General features: G+C 42.2%; 1 protein-coding gene across 5 annotated transcripts in view; it reads right to left on the bottom strand.

Moving 5' to 3' along the window:
* Positions 1 to 25,247, bottom strand: part of CDR2L (cerebellar degeneration related protein 2 like) — a 33,829-nt gene that overhangs the window by 5,891 nt on the left and 2,691 nt on the right. For 3 of the 5 annotated variants that reach the window (XM_083728030.1, XM_083728028.1, XM_083728029.1), the window contains 3 exons: positions 2,590 to 2,702; positions 1,685 to 1,833; positions 365 to 529 (listed from right to left, as the gene is read on the bottom strand). In XM_083728030.1, coding sequence (XP_083584156.1) covers positions 365 to 529; positions 1,685 to 1,833; positions 2,590 to 2,702 — 427 coding nt within the window. Of the gene's footprint in view, positions 1 to 364; positions 530 to 1,684; positions 1,834 to 2,589; positions 2,703 to 9,883; positions 9,965 to 25,107; positions 25,209 to 25,247 lie in introns of those variants that run through there. The other 2 variants (XM_083728032.1, XM_083728031.1) reach the window with 2 other exon arrangements.

The raw sequence follows: 25,247 nt of genomic DNA, 5'->3' as shown, positions 1-25,247 counted from the left end.
GGTATGCGTGCCAAAACTGATATCTGCATTTCACCCCCCCTTTTGGTTTTAGGGTTTTTTTTTTTGAGGATCTGAAACCTCTTAACTGGCAAAAAAAGCAAATTTTATTATTATTATTTTAACACACTTTGTAAACGTTTGTTCTCCCGCCACCCACCAGCCCAGTCTATTCTATAAAATTAAACTTTCCTCCATCTGTTTTCTGCCATTAGCAATGCCCATGGGTCCCTGAATGAAAAATACTGCTGCAGCCTTGGAACGTTCCATACTGCCCGAGACAGCTTTCCCCTGCAAAGGAATGGCTGTCCTAACTCTGTTCTCCCTTGTCTGCCCGCAAAGCACCGCCCCTCCAGCTGCAGATTACCTGGGACTAGAGCATAGCTCCTTGAGGCAAGGGAATGTATGGATGGTTCGGCGCCTCTCTCTCTTCTCCCGGCGGATGCGCAGCTGATCTAGACTCTGCAGCTCTTCCACCTGCTTTTGTAGGTCATCGACTTGGTTCTGTAGCCCCTCAATGGTTTCTGTTAGGCTGTTACATGAAGCCAGAGTTGATGGGAAAGAAAAAGAGAAGAGAACGCTAGCTTGTTTTTAGACTGAGATACAGACACAGGGCAGTATCCAATTACAGAGTTATACTAGTGCAATGACTTTTAGCTGTGCAATGTTAACTTCTATGCCCTCAGCACTCCCAACATGTCTCCTAAAGGGAGAGGAGAGGGCAGGAAAGTTAAACGCACAACTAAAAGCCATTGCACAAGCATAACTGGTTAGTTGGATGGCATCCTAACTATAATGGTAGGTAAGCAGGAAACTAGCCAAGCTATGTGCTTACCTGCCCCATCACCTCTGGCCGATGATTGGCAGAGCCACACATCTGCAATGAAAGATCATGGAGACACATTCGAAAGCTAGATCTCTCTGTCCTGCAAATCCTTCCCTGGAAGTCTGTTATAGTGAGACTATAGCCACCATGTTTTCTGAGCTAAGCTATTCTGCATAAGTCAAAGTAGCAGCCTTCAGCACCGTCACCAAGCCACACCTCTTTGCTCTACAAATGGTTTTGCCTGGCTGGGCTGTATCTCAAACTCTAATGCCTCTCGCTTTTCTGAATAGAGGATAAAGGGGTGTGTCAATATTGTACTAGGCTACTGTGCAAAGGTAAAATTTGCATCTGCTGCTCCATTTACCTTTACCTTTATAACCCCACCCACCACTGGCATGTGGTCCTCGGGCTGAAAAAGGGTTCTCTACCTCCACTTGGAAGCATTAAACAGACAGAAAAACCACCGTATTCTAAGATATTGAGAACTTAGAGGAGCCCAGTGCAAAGGGCAAATTCTCATATTTGCTTACATGTAGGATCAATCAACTTATCTGTCCACTGGCCATCACTGGGTAGCTGACAAACCCAATTCTTATTAAAAACTCTTCTCCCAATGAAGAGGAAGAAGATCTTGCATTCCATTCATGTCCCAGAGGACATTATGGAAACAGATTCACCATCTCAGTTGTTCCCTGGCATGAACAGGGCCATGAAACTGCAAAATGTCACAAGGGCTGTGTTCTTATAATCCTCACTTTTGAATTAACAATGCCACCTCAGTTTTGAATGTTTTCCCCACCCCCCAATTGCCAGGCAACCTCTACCTTTAGACATGAAAGGACCCACCAGATGAAGCATTACCATTGTATCTTCTGCTGGGATGTCTTACTCTCCAGCACAAGCTTCTGATTGGCCAGTTCCAAGTCACGCGCTGTCACATCCAGCTGCTCGTAAACCTTGGCATGCTGTTCATTCATATGCCGTAACATTTCCAGCTGTTTGGTCAAATACTGGAAAGAAAAAAGGTTTAAAAGCCCATAAAAAAACATTAGGAACATCATACCATGAAGAAAAAATTCAGTAGGTCTAAAGCATTTAGTCAAAAGACTGGATGAATCACTTAAAATGTCTTTTGATTGACTAAAAGGCTGCCCCTAATTGGGCAACATGGGCAGGCCCGAATTTACTATTAAAAAAACCAACAAGGTAAGCTACTGCTAAGCATATCTTAATACTTTGAAAAATGAAAACAGAAAAAGTCAATGGAAAACAGATGCATTTTGTCTAAAGGGGACAAAGCCATTTAGGCTGCAATCCTAACCCCCCTTACCTGGGAGTAAGCCACACTAAATTCAGTTCAATAGGACTTACTTCTGAGCAGGCAGGGTTAGGTCTGCACCATTAACCCCATTTCAGGGACTTTGTTGGAAACTAATCCAGGGACTCAACAAAGCTCAAAGTGACCCTGACTAAAGCTGCTGCCCAGAATGTAAACATATGGGTTAGGGGTGGGAGGGCTTCCCAGGAATGTACAGCAATGTCTTTTTGAGCTGTAGGCCTTAATCCACCTCTGTTCTACCCTCTTCCATATGTGTTTTTCATCCCTCCCCCTAATAGCACATCTCTGAGGCTGCAGCTCATCCTGGCTTGCACTGGGGCAGTGAAAATACCAAACAAGCAGCTGTCTACTTTTTCACAGCCATGCGCCACCTTAAGCAGGAAAACGGGTTATTTGGCTCATGTGTGTGCCTGTGCTTCACTGGTACCTCTATCTCTTGCACTTGCTCCTCATTGGTTGTGTACATCTGTTGCAGAGAATCCTCCAGTTCTTTGTTGCGCTCCAGCAGTGTTTTCCCCAGTTCGGCTGCTAAGTGCAAGTCTGAAAAGTAAAACGAAACAGAATGCGCTGTGAGGGTCTCTCCACCAAGCTCTTTGGAACAAGGCATGTGTGAGCTGATTCAATCTCTTTAAAATATTTTTAACCCATCTTCCCAAATCTCAAGGCAGCTAACGGGAAAAAAACATCAACAACTACACATAAATCTACAAAAAAGGAGCTTTCAAACACCTCAAATTAATGTATTAATAAAACAACAGAAGCAAGTACAGCAGTTTAGGTGCCATGAATAATGCATTTTAACTGCACAGATTCCTTCTGTAGTTTTGGATCATAAAAGCCATGCTTTGCTAATTCCTTATGGTTTGGAGACAAAGGAGATAATATGGAGTCAGAGTGTCAGTGTCCAGGAGGTTATAGTTTGGCTAACTTAAAGACCCCCAAGATGAGTTTCTGGCCCTCCTCTGGAAGAAGAGCCCCCAGCCAAGTCAGAGGGGGAGGTCACATAACCCCCAGCACTCAACTGTGCTGGCATCAGAAGGCCCAATCCGAGGTAGCTGGTCAACAGTGGAGTGAATGCCTGAGAACCCACTTTTACTGCATAACCGAAGAGCTCCCTGAGAGTAATGGTCCTTCTCAAGTGAGTGGGCTCTTAGTGCAAACAACTGCATCTTAGGCTGGGTATGGTCTGAGTTGTATCAACCTTCGTTGGAATCTGTTGCTTGAATGATATATGTCATTCAACTGCCTATGTCTGAGCCTGATGTCTTTGCCCTGCTATGTACAAGATTTCCTCAGTTGCTGATTCCTGTTTTTGGACACCACCCTGGTTTATTTTTTGACTTGGGTCCAACCTTGTTATTGTGTATGGCCCTAAGCCTGCAGCAGATGGTGTTGAGAAACCTGCCCTGTCTAACTCACAGACCATTATCTAACCTGCTCCAAGCAGGGCAGCGTACAAAACTATGTGTGGTGTGAAGTAAATGGTGAGAAAAACGTTTTTCTCCCCCTCTCAATATACAGTGGTACCTCAGGTTACAGATGCTTCAGGTTACAGATTCCACTAACCCAGTACCTCGGGCTAAGAACTTTGCTTCAGGATGAGAACAGAAATTGTGCGGTGGTGGCATGGCGGTGGCGGGAGGCCCCATTAGCTAAAGTGGTACCTCAGATTAAGAACAGTTTCAGGTTAAGAACAGACCTCCAGAATAAATTAAGTTCTTAACCCGAGGTGCCACTGTACTAGAAGCCAGGGTGATCTAATGAAGCTGATCTCTGGGAGATTCAGTACAGACAAAAGCAAGCACTTCTTCATACATTGCATTGTTACAACCATGGAATCTGCTCCCCCAAGGGACAGTGATGGCCACCCAATGGACCCTTGCTACGTTCTACCTCAACTGTCTGAGACAGTATGCTTTTGAATATCAACCGCTGGGGATCACTAGGAGGGGAAGGATTGTGGTGCTCAGGTTGTGATTTTGGGCTTTCCACAGGCACCTGGTGGGCTGAAATGAGAAGACAGCGCTGATCTAGATGGGCTTTCAATCTGATCCAGCAGGGCTGCTCTTAAGTTCCATGAAGGTAGTGCAGATACTGCTATTTTTCATGCAAAAGTCAAGCTGGAATCTCTCTCTTCCAAGAAGCGGAGTGGCGTCCACTTTTCACTGACCCAGATTAGACAAATGGGGGACTCTAACGTTTTTGAGCATCACTGCAGAACTGGATACCGTCCCCCTCCTATGTGGACTCCCCCACCCCCCTCCTAAGGAGGAGATACTTTATTGCACTGCTGCTTTTATTTATTTATGATTCTAAATTATCGTTTTCAGCAGCTCAGCTGTCGGGCAAATTGTCCTGATTATCTCACCCTAGTGTGGCACAGGAGGGGGGCCTTGCTGCTGCTGAGGTGCTAATTATCTTTTTAGTGTTTTATTTTATGATTTGTTGGTTTCTCCAAGAGCCTCTGCTTGAAGAGCAGCATATAAAACCCTATAATAATGGCTATATTTATCATTGTTATCATTACCACCATCATCAATGACAACGGCAGCAGAAGCAGCAGACATATGCTTGCCAAAGTTAGTCTGGTTGCAAAGACTCCACAGAAGGCTATGAGGCTGATCAACGAGGGCGTTTCAGTGCCTTTGGGCAAGTGAAATATAGCCTTGCTTCTTGCAGCGGATGCCGTTTCCCCTCTAAAATTAAGGCACTTTGGAGAAGGGCCTGATGCACAGAGTGACACTGCTGCATATGAAGAGGTGGCCTTTGAAGGCATGGCTGTCGAAGAAGAAGAAGAAGAAGAAGAAGAAGAAGAAGAAGAAGAAGAAGAAGAAGAAGAAGAGGAGGAGGAGGAGTTTGGATTTGATATTCCACTTTATCACTACCCAAAGGAGTCTCAAAGCGGCTAACATTCTCCTTTCCCTTCCTCCCCCACAACAAACACTCTGTGAGGTGAGTGGGGCTGAGAGACTTCAGAGAAGTGTGACTGGCCCAAGGTCACCCAGCAGCTGCATGTGGAGGAGCGGGGAATCAAACCCGGTTCACCAGATTACGAGTCCACCGCTCTTAACCACTACACCACACTGGCTCTCCTTAGGTGCCCTAGGCACCTTTGATTCAGCCTTGAAACACACTAGCAACTAAAACAATTGCCTTTGGTCTCATCCGGGAGGACTCTTTCTTATGTTTCCGCAGATTGATAAGATTCTACTCTCCCTCAGCTTTTCCAAGCCAATGTTGAATAAGTTCATTCAGGTCTAGTCCACAGTGTCCAGTGCCTTGTAGGGTCAGCCTTGTCACTTACAATGCACTACCAGTGGGTTTATAGACCTTTTCAAGGACTGAGTAACCCTCTGCATTTCATCCATCTCCAGCTCCTGACAAGAGTCCTGCTCAGCCTGGAGGCACAAAGCCATCTCTTCCCACCAGACTCTTCACAGCTGCCTCTGCCACTGTCTGTCTGATCTGATCCTCTATTTGTCGGTGAACGTGTGAGAAGACTTGGGAGTGTTGGTGGCTGCCGCCTGGGGGACAAGCTGCCATAGACTCCTTCGTGTGTCAGGAAGAGTCAGCTGCACATGCCCGTTTAAGGAGAGGCTGTCTCTCTGGGGCAGCGCAGCTGTAGGATAAATTGTCCTAATTATCCCACACTGCTGGGAAGCCAAAGGGGGCAGTGCTGCCACAGAGGTGCTAATTGAATCACTGCCTTTCCTCCTGGTTCCCCTGGACTTTAATGAGTAATGCTTCTGGGGAGCTATTGTTCTGAACTGGTTGCTATAGCAGAAGCAGGAGGCCCAGACACCCCCCCCCCCCACAAATACACACCTTCCTCTGCTGTCCTCCCTATTCCCCGCACGTGCAGATGTCAGGCTTCAGATAGGAATTAACAGGTCTGGAATCCAAATGGCTTTCTGGTAAATTAGCACTTTTTGGAATTGCACCCTGCACCTCAGCTCACTTTGGGCAAAGGTTGTACAGAGGGTGGGCCAGTTACATACCGCAAAAAAAAAAAGGAGAGGAAATGCGTAAGTCTAAGGAAAAGTTGGAAGATGACACTGATTTGCTCAAATATTGCATATGCTGATTGATGACACAGAGATGCACATTTAGAAATAATAATAATAATAATAAATTTTATTTATACCCCACCCTCCCCAGCCAAGACCGGGCTCAGGGCGGCTAACAACCAATAATAAAAACAAGTTGATTAAAATACAACTTAAAAACAAGAAAGATGCACTATCATATCATAGTAGGAATAGGTTTGACCTATGTGTTTTCACAGTCTGCTGTGAAAAGAAAGAACAGCAGGAGCCTTGATCTTTCAACCAATCTTAGACTGGACAGCCCTTCAAATGGAGGGCTACCTTCTGTAAAGGCACACAAGGCAATACTATTTGTATAATTAAGCCCACTGAGCCTATTGATTGTGGGATTTGAATATGCTAGAATGGAGGGATATAACTAAATCTGGGTGCATATGACCTGTGTTGCATTTGCAACAGTATGCAAATACAGAATTGTTAATTAGTAATCAGATTCAGCTTTTCCTAATTGTCCTTCCCTGCTTAAAACCTGACAAGAAGTACGAGAGAAGCACCAAATTACACCCAGAGGCTGGCCAAGGGCTTTAGATGTATTCCTAAGCTCCTTGTTATATATGTTGATTATTCCTCGGGAACCCGATTTCCGGCTCTGAACACTATACCCCAGGGTGAACTCTGAGAAGTGACAAGCTCTTAATTTTAATAATCATAACGATGCGGAATGACCTGGTCTGGCAGCTGCACTCCCTGAATGGGTCTGATTAAGAGCGGATTGCATTTACGGGTAGAGAGATTTTTATAGGAGCCACCTCCAGGTTTCAAAATGCCCCCAAGAGATTGGAAGCGTGACAAAGAGGGGTTAGTACTGGAAGAGGAAAATAATATGTTCCAGCTTGTGTCAAAAGGGAAATGTCATATTCATTAGCTCCTTGGGCTGTGACTGATGTACTCTTCTTCTTCTACGTCATCTTTTTTTAATTATTATTTAGAAGCTGATAGACCCAGAAACATTTGTGCTGCCTCACTCCAGGTAACAAAGAGCAGAGTTCTCCCTGCATATCCAAGGATTACGTCAGCCTTGTCCCACCATATGGCTTCCAATTTAATTTGCTGGGGTTGAGTTAAGTGGATTAGGAAAGCCTAAAACCAGCATCATGGTTTTAAAAACTAAAAATTTTTTTGCAGGAGCTGTAAAAGGTATAAGAGAAAAAAGCGTAGGAAAATTATTATTCTTTTCTGTGATGGAGGACATCTTCATCGGGAGGCAATGAAGTTTTTCAGTTTAAAGTAACATCTTAAAGAACTGCTGCTTTCAACAATCACATTTGCTTCTACGCAACTAGGAACTCTGCACCCACGGACACCAGCAATAGCATGTGAGGAATTAAAAGTGTATGAGCTGTGTCCTGGACAGGGTGGAGACCGAGGGGTAGTGAGGTTATGGCAATGTGGGTACACCAGCAGCAGCTGCCCTGCCCCATTCAGCAGCAATGCCAGTAGTTAGGAGGGTGGCTCCACGCCACTGCCCTATTGTGCCAGGCAGTCCTACTTGAAGGTATGAATCCTCTTACTTCCATCAGCCCCAGCCAGCATGGCCAGTGATCAGGGCTGATAATTGTAGTCCAGTAACATCAGGAGATGCAGGTGGCGCTGTGGTCTAAACCACAGAGCCTAGGGCTTGCCGATTGGAAGGTCGGAAGTTCGGATCCCCGTGACGGGGTGAGCTCCCGTTGTTCGGTCCCAGCTCCTGCCCACCTAGCAGTTTGAAAGCACGTCAAGTGCAAGTAGATAAATAGGTACCGCTCCGGCAGGAAGGTAAATGATGTTTCCGTGCACTGCTCTGGTTCGCCAGAAGCAGCTCAGTCATGCTGGCCACATGAGCTGTACGCCGGCTCCCTCGGCCAGTAAAGCGAGATGAGCGCGCAACCCCAGAGTCGTCCACGACTGGACTTAACGGTCCGGGGTACCTTTTGTTATAAGAATTTTAAGGTCTTATATATATAATAAATGTTCGTAAATGTACCAGGCAAACACGTACAGTGGTACCTCTGGTTATATACTTAATTCATTCCGGAGGTCCATTCTTAACCTGAAACTGTTCTTAACCTGAAGCACCACTTTAGCTAAAGGGGCCTCCTGCTGCTGCTGCGCTGCCGCCACACAATTTCTGTTCTCATCCTGAAGCAAAGTTCTTAACTCGAGGTACTATTTCTGGGTTAGTGGAGTCTGTAACCTGAAGTGTCTGTAATCTGAAGCATATGTAACCCGAGGTACCACTGTACATAAATATATAAACCACATGTCTGGAGCATGTCCACGATAAACTTTTGCTTCATTTTTGCCAACTTTCAAAAAGCAGTTACTTAATTAGCTAACCGTTTCATTTCTAACACAAGGTATACTTGTAATCGTGGATAAAAGGAAAGATTTTATATATTTTTAATTCATCTGTACTCTAAACAGTGCCGTTTTATGTGTGAACTGCTGCCTAAGTTAAATGTAATGCATTTCTTATTTTTAAGGTAGTAAAAGAGCCGAGGCTTCATAGGTAAGTCAGCAAAGCATATATTTCCTTTTCCTCTCAAAGTTTTCCTCTTGTGTTTCAAAACGCATGTGCATACAGTTCTATCCCTTCTCAGTGCACTGTGCTGAGCCTTCAATTAAGCATAATTTACTATTCATCCAAGTGGGAAAACTACCAGCTTTGGGAAATGCCATATTCTTAAACCAGCGTCAAACTATGGCTTTAAGTCATGACATAGTAAACAGTTTTCTGGTTCAGATAAAATGGAAAATTATAGTTAACTAAAGACTTCCTGGCTCATCACTCACTGTACACCAAGAAAAACAGAGGGAAAGAAGGGGACAGAGCTTGCAGCCCCAAGGCTTATGCTTATTTCTGCTTAAGCCTAGATACAATTGTCCAAACTGGGCCTGTCACACAGCACCATCAGAACTGATATGGTGTATTTTATTTTCAGCTATTTTACTTCAAGCATTTATACACAGCTTTAACGCGTTAATCTCTAACTGGTGTACCATAATGTTAAAATGCTACAATAAAGATTAAACTAACTAACTACATTATGGTGCTGGAGGAGACTCTTGAGAGTCCCATGGACTGCAAGAAGATCAAACCTCTCCATTCTTAAGGAAATCAGCCCTGAGTGCTCACTGGAAGGACAGATCCTGAAGCTGAGGCTCCAATACTTTGGCCACCTCATGAGAAGAGAAGACTCCCTGGAAAAGACCCTGATGCTGGGAAAGATGGAGGGCACAAGGAGAAGGGGACGACAGAGGACGAGATGGTTGGACAGTGTTTTCGAAGCTACCAACATAAGTTTGACCAAGCTGCGGGAGGCAGTGGAAGACAGGAGTGCCTGGCGTGCTCTGGTCCAGGGGGTCATGAAGAGTCGGACACGACTAAACGACTAAACAACAACAACTAACTACAAAATCGGAAAAGTTACTTAAAAAGCCTGCTGAAACAAAAGAACTTCACTAGAAGCCAAAAGTTCAACAAGGAGGAGGGTGATTTGTTCGATCTCAGCCAGGTTCATAATACTGAATGCATGTGGTAGATCCGAACCACACATGCAAGTTATGGGGGACCATTAATTCAGCTACCAAGCAGGGAGGGTGCTTAATTAATAGTGCAATCCTACTCATATTTACCCAGAAGCATGTCCCACTAAATCCAGTGGGATTTAGGAGGCTGCAATCTTAAGTCCATTTACAAAGAGGGTCACCTTACTACAGGGCCACCTTGGGAAAATCACTGCAATTTTTCTGTAAAATCAGAAGTATTAGCACTTCTATGCAAACATACAGACAGATTTGGAATGAATATGTTAAATATTGTTCAAGATGTCTTGAAAGAGGAGTTCTAGCAGCTGTCTTTTGTCAGAGCAGTTAAGACAAATTATGTCGAGAGCAACAAGAAGGGCAGATAGCCTTGCAGTTAAGAAAACACAAAGCCGGAAACAAGCCAGAAAGTCACTGTAGAATGAAATAACACCAGCTCAGGAACCATGTTGCCATGGTGACAGAGATTGCTCTGGGTGACCCAACACATTTGTCACAATCAGATCAGCTCTAGGGCAACTTAAAAAATATATATTAATTGTTCCTTCACAAAAAGTGCAACACAAGGAAAGAATTAACCAATCCTATTGTTGTCCCTTCTGTTCCTTATCCCACCAAGGAAAGGGCTGACTAGATCCTTGTTTAATTCATCCATTAATCAAACTCTATATTGAATTAAGGTTTAATTCAAATAAATCCTTCTATATCTCTCAGGACTAATCTCAGGAATAGATAGATAGATAGATAGATAGATAGATAGATAGATAGATAGATAGATAGATATAGATAGATAGATATAGATATATGAATATTGGCACGAGCATTCTCCAATCATAGGCCAAAATTGTGCTATAAAATAATCTATTTTGACCCCAGATTTAGTTTGTCCATCTTTAGAATATCCCCTATAATTTATAAATCTAATCTGTCTCTTTTAATGGTTTAGATGATTTTCATCATTAAACTGTGAGCATCTAGCTTATTTTATAAAGCCAGGTAGTTATCTTTTGATTTACATATCCCAACCAGTATAGCTAGTGACTGTAATTCCATCCACTGTACTTTCTGTGAAGGACACATATCCAGAATTATTATTATTTATTAATTTATGAATCACCTTTACATGTGTCACCAGGCGATTTCCATGCTTACCATAAGACAAGCTAAACATTGTTTTAAAAACAGTACAAAAAACAACTGAACAGTGGTTTAAAATCAATTCAAAATGATCGCCTTAGGCAGAGACCTTTTCATCCAGCTGGAAAAGCTCACTGGATTGCTAGCCAAGGCCACCAGAAATGCAAGTGAGTAACCAAGAACCCCAGGACATTCCAAGCATCTCCATCTTTATAAAGTGCTTAAGCCTCTCAGGTAATGTACCAAAATGCTACAACTTTGAAACAGTTCTCCTTTGAACTAACATCAAGGATGTAAGCTTGTCCATATCTCTTGTTCCAGAAGAAATTCAGCTTTTCAAACATACCATGTTATTAGCGCTCAAATCTTACTGACATGTTATAAATGATTCTAATGCCATCTTTCAGAAGTCGTTCCGTTTCACTATTTTTTCGAGTAACCTGTTTCAAATTCTCATTTTTTTTTCACCTGACTGTGGTTTGTTCAAAACACAATTGGTTATATTCAGAGGTTTTCAGTTGCCTTTAGGGATGAGGGAGGAATCCACATAACTTGGATTCAATTTGGTCTCAGCATTTCATAACTCAGTTTGGGCTGTGGGTCTGTTTCAGAAAGCAAGCTCCTTTGGATTCCTGTATGATACAATCTGGGACGTGGGTGGCGCTGTGGGTTAAACCACAGAATCTAGGACTTGCCGATCAGAAGGTCAGCGGTTTGATTTCCCGCGATGGGGGGTGGGGAGAGATCCCATTGCTTGGTCCTTGCTCCTGCCAACCTAGCAGTTCAAAAGCACGTCAAAGTGCAAGTAGGTGCTGCTCCAGTGGGATGGTAAACAGCGTTTCCGTGTGCTGCTCTGGTTCGCCAGAAGCGGTTTAGTCATGCTGGCCACATGACCCGTAAGCTGTACACCGGCTCCCTCGGCCAATAAAGCAAGATGAGTGCCGCAACCCCAGAGTCGGTCACAACTGGACCTAATGGTCAGGGGTCCCTTTACCTTTATGATACAATCTGGGGGCTGCCTCAGTTCTTCTTCCTTTTGTCCTTTAAACCTGTAAAAATTGTTAATCTGGGACTTATTGCCACCACACACTTCCGAGCACGACACACTTCAGCACAACAGAGCAAGTCCCCCTCATTGTTGTAATCTTTCAACTATTAGGACTCTGATGAGTTCATAATTTTGGACTTATGCATCATTTCCACAGAGAGACCTTGAAATACTGAAATACAATACCCTTCATGCTTTCAACTTCATGCTTTAACAGTCGCTGCTCTTTCTTAATAGTTTTTTTGTCGTGAAAATGCAGAAAATAACAATGTCAAAAGAGGCCCGTAGAGACTGCTCTTCTCCCAGTCGCGTGTTCCATTGCTAAAGCTTCTTTAATGCAGGTGGTAAGAAAGAAAATCATTACTTTCAGCTCCATTTTTGAAGCCTCCAAAGTGAAGATAGTACAGTGTCTGCATCTTCCATGAAAATATTGCTCACCTTATCTACTAATGTTTGTTGCTTTGTTTAGCCTTTTGAGTCTGTCTTCTCTTTTTTTCTTTTCTTTTTTTTAATAATTTTTTTATTGATTTTCCAATTTTATCGACACAACAACACTTAATAATACATACAACAACAGACACACACAAAAAGAAAACATAGATCCAACTTTCTTAACCTCCTTTTAATAAGCCTCTTTTCTTGGACTTCCCCATACCTTCCCCTTTTTGCATCCTAGTTTCACAATTTTTCAGCAACTCTTTTAGCCAATTAAAATTTAAACTTATTCTCCTTTTCAATATCACATTAAATGAAAAAGTATAAATATAGCTGTAATTATACATCTTCCTTTCCCTTCACACTTTAACACTCCTCAATTTTATAACGATTTTTAAGATATACTTTAAACTTCTTCCAATCTTCCTCCACAGTTTCTTTCTCCTGGTCGCGGATTCTGCCGGTCATTTCTGCCAGTCCCATAAAGTCAATCACTTTCGCCTGCCATTCTTCCAGCGTGGGTAGCTCTTGTGTCTTCCAATACTTTGCTAGTAGAATCCTTGCTGCCGTTGTGGCGTACATAAAAAAGATCTTGTCCCTCCTTGACACCAGTTGGCCCACCATACCCAAAAGAAATGCCTCTGGTTTCTTATGAAAAGTACATTTGAGTACTTTCTTAATTTCATTATAAATCATTTCCCAGAAAGCTTTAATCTTCGGGCAGGTTCACCAAAGGTGAAAGAAGGTACCTTCAGTCTCATTACATTTCCAGCATTTATTATTGGGCAAATGATAAATCTTAGCAAGCTTGACTGGGGTCATGTACCACCTATAAATCATTTTCATAATGTTTTCTCTTAAGGCATTACAAGCCGTAAATTTTATACCTGTGGTCCACAACTGTTCCCAGTCAGCGAACATAATGTCATGTCCTAGGTCCTATGCCCATCTAACCATTGCTGATTTAACAGTTTCATCAATTGTATTCCACTTCAACAGCAAGTTATACATCTTTGATAGGTTCTTAGTATTGGATTCTAACAATTCAGTTTCTAATTTCGATTTTTCCACCTGGAACCCAATTTTCCTGTCTTGTTTAAAGGCCTCCATTATTTGATAATAATGGAGCCAATCTCGTACCTTGGACTTTATCTTCTCAAAACTCTGTAATTTAAATTCGCCACTTTCTATTTCTAAAATCTCAGAATATTTTGGCCAGTTGATTCTCGTGTTTAGCTTCTTCACCTCTTTAGCCTCCATTGGTGATAACCACCTGGGAGTTTTATTTTCCAGCAAATCCTTATACCGAGTCCAAACATTATATAATGCTTTCCTGACAATATGGTTTTTAAAACCCTTGTGCACTTTAACCTTGCCATACCAGATATATGCATGCCAACCAAACATGTTATTAAAACCTTCCAAATCCAGAATGTCTGCATTTTCAAGTAGTAGCCAGTCTTTCAACCAGCAGAAAGCTGCCGATTCATAGTACAGTCTTAAGTCTGGCAGGGCAAATCCCCCTCTTTCTTTTGAATCAGTAAGTATCTTAAAGTTTATTCTGGGCTTTTTGCCCTGCCAGACAAATTTAGATATATCTTTCTGCCACTTCTTGAAACAATTCAGTTTATCCACAATTTGTAATGTCTGAAACAAAAATAACATTCTAGGCAATACATTCATTTTAATCACTGCAATTCGTCCTAGCAAGGTAAGCTTCAAGTTCGACCATATTTCTAGATCCTTCTTAATCTCAGTCCAACATTTATCATAATTGTCTTTAAATAAATTCACATTTTTAGATGTCATATTAATTCCCAGGTATTTCACTTTTTTTATTGAGTCTGTCTTCTCTCCTTGGTCTTAGACAACTTATGGGATCAGTAGATGTTTCCAAGACTCTTGCTGTTCGGATCTCAATTGCTTTCTTAAGTGCTTAAGGAGGCCACAACACATTATCTGATACCATCTCCTATGTCCTGAGAGGGCTTACTTTGGGCATTTTTGATGTTTCAGGTAATGCTGGTCTCCAAAGCCACATTTTGTTTGCAGGTCTTTCAAGGTTTATCCCTGCCTTTAACTTCTTGTGTTTCAACCTCCAGAGATTTTAAAGCTTTTTAAAATTTACACAGCGTCAGGAAGCTTTTTATGGCATGCTTTTTAGGAACCTCATGACCTTCATTCATCATTCCTCTGCTCCACGGCAACTTGACGAGGACTCTAGGTTAGGTATCTAGCCTTTAAGGTGCCACAAGCCTCTCTGTAGCTTTTGCTGCAGGTTTTAACATGTCTACCCCTCTGGAAATGTAACACTCATAACTCCAGACTAAGCTTAACCAGAGTTGAGATTGCTAGCCTTTCTTTACAACTGAACAAATTGTGGAATTCATAACCATCAGTGTAAAATGATGAAGGTCTACACAACACACTTTAATCGCCAGCTGTCCATTTAATCCACCTCTGTGTAGATATTATATTACATATATACATACACAAACACTAGATATATTATACATACTAAAATACAATTTTTCAAGCATTTGACAAGAGCTTTGAACAACTCAATGGCAAATAAAGAAACTATGTTAGTATTGTGGTTGGTTTTTTAAAAAAGAAAAACACATTAAAAAGGCCAGCTTAAGTAGAATTAAGAAGTGGAATTTGTCCTTGTTGGTCATTTCAACTGGCTAAGGAGGGGCTTTGCCAGTCCGAATGATATCCCATGACAAAAAGTCTCCACATATTCAAAAAAAGCATTTTGCTTTGCACACCTGAGTCAAGTGTGGTACAACAAGGGAACATTTTACTGCTTGATTTTGCTGAACATTTAAATTGTCCCTAGGATTCATTTTGGAAAACAGAGCATCAGTTCAGAAATCAAGAATGCAGTGGCAGCCAGTGGCTCCCAAAGTGAAGCCGTTACAAATACAGTGGTACCTCAGGGTAAGTACTTAATTCGTTCCGGAGGTCCGTACTTAACCTGAAACTGTTCTTAACCCGAAGCACCACTTTAGCTAATGTGGCCTCCTGCTGCTGCCACGCCGCCGGAGCCCAATTTCTGTTCTTATCCTGAATCAAAGTTCTTAATCTGAAGCACTATTTCTGGGTTAGCGGAGTGTGTAACCTGAAGTGTATGTAACCCCAGGTATCACTGTACAACCCCTGAGTCTGGCATGTTAAAGATAAGAGGCAGAGCTTGGCCAGTTGGCAGCCCCCCCCCCCCATAAAAACACTACACTAATCTAAGGTGTATACTACTGCATGTGATTGCAAGGGCAATGCTTATCCACACATGATATCAAGACCCCAGAAATGAAAGGCAATCCAGATGACAACTGTGCTATGAACAGTAAGCAGAAAAGAACATACACGAAGAGCAGATAGATGCCTCAAGAAAATGAGCCATGCTACTGAGTTGAATGAAGTCACACGTGGTATGATCGAGGAATTAAGGAGGCAGAAGTCTTTCTATTTAAAAAATTACCCATTTTACGGATGTGAAAGCTAAGAAGTTACAATGCACAGGCTATTTTTTTTCTCTCTCTCAGAGCTGAAAACACTAAGCAATTCATTGAAGCACCCCATTTGCCTACTGCAACACAATACCCATTTCATAGAAGGCAAGCCAATGAGGCGAAAAGACAAGCCAGAGCCTGGTCCTCCAAACACCAGGCCACTTGTCTGAGGTCACTTTGGGGGGGGGGGCTGCAACAACAACAATACCTATTTCTCAAAAAGCTAACCAGTTGATTTCTCAGATAATCTATAGATAAACCCTCCCTTAATGTATTTAAGCCCGTAACTAGATCCCTACCCCCAAATATCAGTTTCTCTTTAGTTAAACCACAAAGCACTCCTCTCCTCTCATCAGCCTCCCCATAAAGAAAAGTATCATTTAAAAAATCTCCTCTCGCCAATGCAGCCACTTAAAAGTATGTGGATAGCAAAGTAGTTGCATGAAGGAAAAGAACCTGCTGTTCAATCGGCAGCCACTCATTAGTGTCTGGAGAACCTGCTTGTCTCTATCATGGGCCACACCACTTTTCAGCCCTCTGTAGCTGCAGGTAAGCATAAAGCCTAGGAATCATTTCCACAGACTCTTCCTGTGCTCTTAGTGCAACAATATGTAAATCATGTGAATCTACTCTCAAATAGGTTTCTGACCAACTACATCAGAATCAAAATGGAGAGTGGCTCAATCTGATTTGTAACTTCTGCTTCCCACAGGTCAACACCATGATACTTTAATCCAGTTTAAATCTCTTTTAAGTTTATGGGCCTGTGTTCCCTGGGTTCTTCTGCAAGAGGTGCAAAGGCCACCATCCAGACCACGTTCCTTGAGCATTTTTACTGCCCCAGGATATTCTAAGATGCCCAATCTTCTTCGGAGTAGCCTAACATAAAGCATTTACAGTGGTACCTCTCGTTCTGGAGGTCCGTCCTTAAGCTGAAACTGTTCTTAACCTGAAGCACCACTTTAGCTAATGGGGCCCCCTGCTGCCGCCGTGCCGCCAGAACACAATTTCTGTTCTCATCCTGAAGCAAAGTTCTTAACCCGATGTACTATTTCTGGGTTAGAGGAGTCTGTAACCTAAAGCGTATGTAACCCGAGGTACCACTGTATGAAAACAGTAACCATAAATGCTTGCCGACGTTTAGGTGTTACGTGGCATTTAAGATGTCTCAGTTGGCATTTCTTCATTACATTGTATTTCCCAGCATTTTGCCAACAATAAATAACCTTTTCCCTGTCCCCATACTTGTCTACAACCTGGGTGATCCTTGCATACTCTTACTAATAAATCAGGAAGAGTCTGTGCTTGCAGCTACCTTTCAGAGATACACTAAGGTAGAGCAATCAAGAGGCATAAACATCTACCGTGAACACTGGGAATCCGGGTTATTGTTAACACAGAGCCACTTCTTGTGGTCCAGCCTGCTCCTTCCTGCACCATGAAGAGAGCATCCGAAGACTTGGCCACATAAGAGGAGCCCCTGCTGCAGCCTGTTCCTGCGCCAGCTTCTGTCCTAGATTCCAGGAGGAATCCTGCTGGTGTGGGGAGGAGATGCAGCACACCCACCTCCCATGTGGCCTGGAGCTTCTTACATTACCGTAGTCATGTGGGAAGGAGCTGCACTGCAGAAACTCCCAAACTCCTTTCTGCATCTGTGCGTCATACGAAGCTGGGGGTCCCGGTCGACCTCATGGTTGCTCTATTCTTCAGCCCTCAACATAACCAGCTCATTATCTGTGTTGTTCGAGTCTTCAGAAACAGGCTACCTAGTCCCCATAATCCTTTGCACTCACTGCTGCACTCTGTGTAGGTGACTGAGCAGAAATAGTAATAATTCTCTGGGAAGGAGCCAATGGTGCAGAGCCATTGCTATTCATTCTCAAGAGCACCGTTCCAAACCAGACCTTCTTCCTTCGGAGCCATGTACCCATTTACTTCAAACGCACATAAGAATCCCCTTCATGCTTCATGTAGTATGGTAAGTGGCACAGTAAAGACACAAGTAAGGAACAAGTGGGACCTGCAACCAAAATGTTGCAGTATATCATTATCACCTAACAGGAACAGCCAGCTAGCCATGCCTTTCCTCCAACTTCTATACCTCAATTGCTCTTCCCAGATTTTCTTTTGCAACTGGACTCTCAGTGTTCTGTGGCTACAAAGCCCTTGGACTGTTTTTGGGGAGAGAAAGGCTGCCACTTTAAAAAAAAAGGGAAAAAAGACTTAGTTTTGCAAATCTTGGGGTTTCGCTGAAGATGCAGATGCCTCCCCCATCTTGTTTCCTAATGGCTCCCCTTTGGGCTCCAATTCTGTTGACCCTCAGCACCTGAGTTCACTATTAAAGGGAGTAAAACAGAGAAATATTGAAATATGAATAGGTATAGAAGACCAGTCATATGATAAAAGGCTAAAACTATCAGCTATCAAAAAATGATAGCTTAAATGAAAAAGAAGCAACAGCAAAAGACTCCCATTACTGAAAGATGATATTGGCAATTTAGCAGAGGTTGTGATCTGGCAGAATGTAAGACCCTTTGATTTCCAGTCTCATTGATTCCAACAGGAGTGCTGGATTGTGCCCATTTAAAAAATAATTTCAGGCAGGTATTCAGGAAGGTTTTTCTAAGTTGCAAAACAAATTGCTTTTCCCCCTCCTCCCAGGCTGCTGACGTGCCACAAATGACTAATACAAGTCTATGTCGCTAGGGTTGGAATGACATTTAGGATTCATGAGGCAAATTTTTCTATTTTTAGATTAGACAGGGAGAAACATCTGCAGCCAGGTGGCCATTCCAAGCTTCAGAGGATCCATTTTGCTTCTCCCCTGCCCTCAAATCACCCATTGGCTTGACTTTATAACTGCAATTTCCTTCTAATTCTACTCTGTCCTACATGTGGAACCACGTGCTAAAAAGATTTTCCATAGGAAGTTCTCATGGAAAGTTACAGATCAATCTGTGCATAATTAATTTCCTTTCTCCAGGAGATTTTTTTTTTGGTGGGGGGGGGGGTCTTTCCTTTAAGAAAATCAATTTCAGAATCTCCTTGACATGTTCCAGTGACCAGAATCTAGTCCATGGAAGGGGCTACCTTTCCACATTACACTTTTAATCCATGTGAATACTGCTACAAAATGAGAGGACACAATGAGTTGCGAGGCGAGAGGTGAAAGCTGGGGCAGTTTCACCAGGTGTCTCGTGGGCAGAGGCCAATGCAGTTTTTTCAACATCTCGGTATATCGTCAAAAAGCTGATATCGTCCAGCCCTACTTAAGCCTGATTGCATTAGTATTTCCTATAATACAATTTGACTGTGGAAATTATTCATGAAGCACTCCTGTGCCCACAATTCTTCTTTTTTTTTAATGTTGGAAGAGGCTCTAAAACTAAGCAATGGCCGAATGCGGCATTTTATGCCTCCATAGCTGGCCCTCTGAACTCTTCTCAGGCCACACCCCTCACCAGTCCTCCTCCACACCTTCTTCGAGTGGTTTTTCCTGGCTGGAGTATGCCCTTGAACTCGAGATGCTTGCTTGGATGAAAGATAGAGAGGGATGTGCATGTGCGAAGAAAGTAGCCTACTGTACAAAGGAAAAAAAATCACATTAATTGCTCCACCACCTACTTTGGCCTCTGGCCCTTGGGTTGAAAAAGGTTTCCCTGCTCTAAATTCAATAACTAAATATAATCTTTGCCTCTGCATGGTACACAGGCCACTGGTCTAGCAGTATGGCAGCTCAGCAGTTAAGAGAAAAAGTTTCCACTAGCTGAACACACCTGCTTGTTTAGACTCATAAATAAATAAGAGCTTCAGATACTGCAGAGATAGCCAGCAGCATCCTTCTGACTGTGCAGATTTTGGGTCAAACAACATCCAGCCAATCACAGCGGTACAGCCCACAGTGCCAGGCAATCTGCATCATGCTTCTTCAGGGCAGCACAGCCAGACTTATGAGACAAGTTGGGAAACTTTCTGCCACTCCATGGAGTGACCTTTTTCATTCCCTTCTTTATCCACAATGCTTCAGTCTGGTGTATCTGATAAGTATTTCTGGCCATGTCAGAAATGAGAGTTATTGTACATTTGTTTACAAAACCTAGCCAATAAAATAACCCATGTATTTCTGAATTCCCAGCAATGTACAGACTTGAATTTCAGAGTGGTTAACTGGGTGCAGAGAGAGACACTGCAGAAAGTTTTAGGCCCCTATCAACTCCACCCCAAAAGCCTCCCCACTAATCAAACAAAACATACACCCCAGCTTTAGCAATAAGGCTGGCCAAGTTCATTGCCTAAAATGCATTACGAAAGGGAAAAAAAGAAGGGCCTTGTGCAAATTTAATTAAACTACGTACCATATTTTTTGCTCTATAAGACGCACAAGACCATAAGAGGCACCTAGTTTTTGGAGGAGGAAAACAAGAAAAAAAATATTCTGAATCCCAGAACCCAGAATAGGAAGAGGGATTGCTGCGCAGCGAAAGCAGCAATCCCTCTTGCTGTTCTGGCTTCTGGGATAGCTGCACAGCCTGCATTCGCTCCATAAGACGCACACACATTTCCCCCTTACTTTTTAGGAGGGAAAAAGTGAGTCTTATAGAGCAAAAAATACGGTATTTCTAACTGTCCAATCTGGCTGAGAAATTTCTGGGCAAGCCATGAGGTAGCAATGCTCTTGTGAATTACCGTACCTAAAGTTGTGCAATATGGGCTAGAATTGACTATCTGTGTCTAAACTATGTGGAAAGACTTCAATCTCTCTTGGAGGAGAGATTCCCCGCTATGTCCCACACAGAACGGGAACAGACCAAATGTTGGAAGGATGGCATCCAATGCCTCTTGACCCAATATCAACTACAAGATCTTCGGGTGATCAAGAAAATGGATAAGAGGCACTTAAGAGATTGTCTCTTCAGGTCTGATGCAGAAAGGGATTTAACCATGATTGCCTCTACCAAAAGTTCACCATGGTTCCCACTTATCAAAACGGAGCACATCCAAGCTAGTTATTTGACAAAGCTCCCACTTGCCATACTAAGGATCGCTTTTACAGAATTACAATTCCAGTCGATGCCCTCGGCGGTGGTGGATGGTCGGTACGGCGAAGTACAGTACAAGGAGAGACTTTGTCTGTGTGGGCAACCTTGCGTAGAGGACCTGTACCGCTATTTATTGCAATGCCCGCTATATATAGAACCAAGAGACTGATTTATAAAACTCCTGCTTATGAATGGAACACACTCAAACAGGGTGGAAAGGGTGAAATGGCTGCTGAGTGATACTGATGACTTCATAACTTATAAAGTAGCACTATATGCGTTGGCAGCTAAGAAGATCAGGAGAAAAGAACTAGATAAAATAGCGGTCAATTGCAAAGGTGATTCAGACATTTAAGCTGACACATTCTATCTGAGAACCCCCTGCTATTCTATCGTATGCAACAAATAATTTTTAGGAGACGTGATCGTGGTTTATTGTATCTGCAGTGCCTGATGTTTTTATGGTTTTTATGGTTATTATTCCTTTTCTTTTTGTTCCCTTTGAGAATGATGCCATGGCCTTTGGCTAGTGCACTAAAGTAATTTTATTATTACCTAAAGTTATGATTAGGATGATTTACATAATCCAACAATCTTTTCTTGCCAACCTCCTCATCTAGCAATATATATATATATTTTAAATTGTTCAAGTTTTAAAATATATTCACATTTCATATGAGTGGCAAATCTGCTGCTTTACATGTTGAATACATTTGCCCAGAAACTCTATGAAAACGTTCAGATTCTAAAACAAACAACAACTGGAGTATTAGCAATGCTGAAGACACAGGATGTAACTGCATATTCTTCGTCACTGCAACATACTCCAGGTTAGTTACCGTCAAGTAACATATTATATTGCACTTATCCCTTTGAAGCCTTTTAAATGAATACAGTACTTTGAAAAACTTTTGCAGTTAACAGCTACTCTTCTGTATCAAAAGATTTATAGACACCTAGTGGAAAGTGCAGCAGTTACATCTTTGTACAAGGATGAAGCATAATGAATGCCAGAGCCCACAGTGAAAGACAGTAACATCATTTTGTGTTGTTACATGTGAGCAAAACAAGTGACAAGTTGCCTAAACAGACTACGGATCCTGAGAGAGAAGAATGCTTAGATCTGTACTCTGGAGTGGGCATTAGCATTACATGGCTTAAGTGTACACATATGGTATGTTTGCATTAGCAGTTCATGTCTGGTTTCCCGCTGGAGCTATTAGGTATTTTCCTACTGTTTATGTTTGGTTAGCAGTAATTTGTTGCTGCTTCTCTTTGCATAGCTGAAAGTCAGTAGTGCTGTACAGGTGGTCAGCAAACACCTGCTGGTCCTTTCCTGGACTTCCATGAACTCATGGGTCCCAAATGAATGGAATCTATGCAAATATACCTGAAAGTGAATAACCTCCTGTATATGTAATCTAGTATCCTGGAAAAATGATACATACATACAAGAGTCATGCATACAAGAGACTATCCATGTTCAAACAGGACACACAGGGCCCTTAAACAGATGGAAGTCGGTATCATGCCTGCTGGCTCTGCTCCTATCTCCAACCTATCCCTCCATATGTTGATTTGTCCCCAAATGCAACACGTAAAAAGGCTTGGGAGAAGCCTGTAACGAGTTCTGTCTTCCCAGGTAGGAGAAATACTTAGGTAGATGGCTGTTTTGCAATGCAGCCTCTTTCATCCTAACTTACACATCACATAATGCAAAGAATAATCCTTTCTTACACACTCTATGTACCAGCTACTATGTGGTTTATTCTCAGCTTAGGAAGGGGGTTGGGAACAGGTGAGAAGAACAGCAAAACGGATGTGAAGTATTTCACTACTGGAGCAAACTATTGTTATTTCTGAAAGTAAGTACAGACCCCCCCCGCCCCGTTTAATGTCTGTTGACTATATTCCTCCTCCTTGTTTACCACCAAGGATCACAATGGAAACAAACAATGGCAGATATGCGTGTGTGTGTGCGCGCGCATGCAAGCAATTAAAATCCATGTTAAACCATGACTCTCAGTTGATAAGTCTGGGACAATCACCATCTCTTAGCCTAATCCAACTCAGAGTTATTATAAGGGAAAATGGGGGACCAATCACGTCACCCTAAGCATCTTGGAGAGAGAGAAAAAGTAGAAATGTAAAACATCAAGGGGGGGAATGAAATAATTGTGTATATCACTTGCATGAACATCATGCCTGCTGAGCCATAGCAGCTAGGCAGGCTATTTGGCATCTGACTCCAATTCTCTTCTGGTATATTTATTCTGAACTAAATAATGAGCCAAGAAATAGAAATATTCCCCTGATTCTTTATAGTTTAGGTTTCCTAGTTCACTCCCTTGAGCTCTCATAGCAAACATTCCTTGGGAAGTTACTGCATTATGTCAGTACAGCCACATCATCATGTTCCAGCTGCCAGAAACAAGGCTCATTGTCTCCACTTCTCTCCACAGCTCTACCTTCATTCATGCATTCCAATTGCAGGACTTCCTTAAAGGAACAAGGCCACACAACGCATTTATTTAGCAAATGGGAAAGGGTTTCTGATTAAACAAAATCCGTGTTTACACTCTTGCTCTGCCAAACCGGTTTTTTCTATAGACTGTTCTTTGCAGCCATTAAAGCAACATAAGCCACAATCTAGTGGCATTGTTTTAAGTGTAGTATTACAGTGCCATCACCAGCTGTCTGTCAACAATAAAAGCATGTCTAAAAATAAAAAAGCTACAAAACCTTACTGCTGGAAACAAAATAAATTCATTTGTCAATATTCACCAAGTTCAATGGCTGAATTAAATCTGAAACTATACACAGAAGCTGATATTACCTGAAAAAGGCTCAGTCATACTGCTAAATCTGAAATCACTTAATATACCCAGTAGTTTTTTTCTATGAAAAGCATTCTAAAAGCAAAGAGCTGAAATAAACCTGAAAGTCAACTAGTCTAATCCCCCTTTCTTAAGGAACAGACAATAACATAAACAGTAAGTAAACACGCCGCTTAAATTATTAGAGTCAAGGGTGTAGGCTTCTGTTATATTCAGGAACAGGAACTCTGCAAAGAGTGTGTAGATCTCAAATTTGCACATACTCTCCAAATTGATTCCAGTTTAGTTTTAAATGAAGCCTTGCATAGGAGAGAAATGTTCTTGACTGGTATATATTTAAGGGCAAGGAGAGGAGGAGGAGGATGGTCAGGCGAAGAGCAAGGTCATGTGCAGTGTACTACAGAATTCAAAAGACATTCTTCATTTAATTTTCAACACCACAAGGGAAAGAAAGCTGTTTTCCCCTACAAACAGAAGCCGATATTACAAATAGAAGCTGCTATTTCATCATTCCACATAGGCTACCAGTTGACTTTAGCCATGTAGAATACTAAATGCCCTGTATTACAAGCAGAGAGCAAGAGGGATCAACGTGCATCATTCAAACATGGCTTTTAGATAAGAGACATAATTAATGAAAAGGGGGAAAACCTTAAAACTTATTATTTGTTAATACAGTACGTCACAACTGCCTCATGTGAAGTCTCTAGGCAGTGAAAGACATAACTAAACTGATAGTTCATGAAAGCAAACTTACTAAGGCAGAGACGTGAATATCCAAACAGCTGGAAATTCAGAGAAAAGAACCTAGTACTGTATGGAGATATTATGCTTAGAATGTGGGTATAATGAACCAGTAGCTAAGTGGTTAGTGATCATAATAACCCTTTGCTGAATTCCTACTTAAAGTACTGACTGCTTGGGAGGCAGCTTTTATTATTCCTACATAAAGAACACTTTTGATAACCGAGCAAAATCACATTATAAACTGGAGTCATCAAGACCGATGTCATTCCCACATTACTTTGCCTTCAGCAGTTTCAGCATTTAACCTGCAGGAAAGGTCACTCACCCGGTCTGAATCTGCTGCCAAATATTACCTTGCCTCCGTAACCCCCAGAAGGCTCACATCCTGATCCTCTTAGCAATGCATAACACACTCTGCACCTTTTAAAAGCTTCCGCATTTCCCAACTAAAAAAACGACAAGCCTGCAATAATGTGTTAAACTTAAGAGACAGTAATCAACCAGAGACTGCTATTCCGCCTCAATGCAGTTGCATGGAATACAATACTGTAAGTACTTGTCAGCTTTGTGTATTGTACATATTAACTGTGGTTGTAGTTATTAAGCAATAGCAGACCTCAACATCTTCTCCATGTTCATATTCCTAGTTGATTTAAGCTTCTTTATTACAACCACTATTTTCCTGCACCCTGTTCC

This window comes from Podarcis gaigeae, assembly GCF_964106915.1.
Source record: "Podarcis gaigeae genome assembly, chromosome: 2".
Classification (NCBI taxonomy): domain Eukaryota; kingdom Metazoa; phylum Chordata; class Lepidosauria; order Squamata; family Lacertidae; genus Podarcis; species Podarcis gaigeae.
Note: the sequence above shows the minus strand (reverse complement) of the source record. Positions and strands in the feature narration are given on the sequence as shown.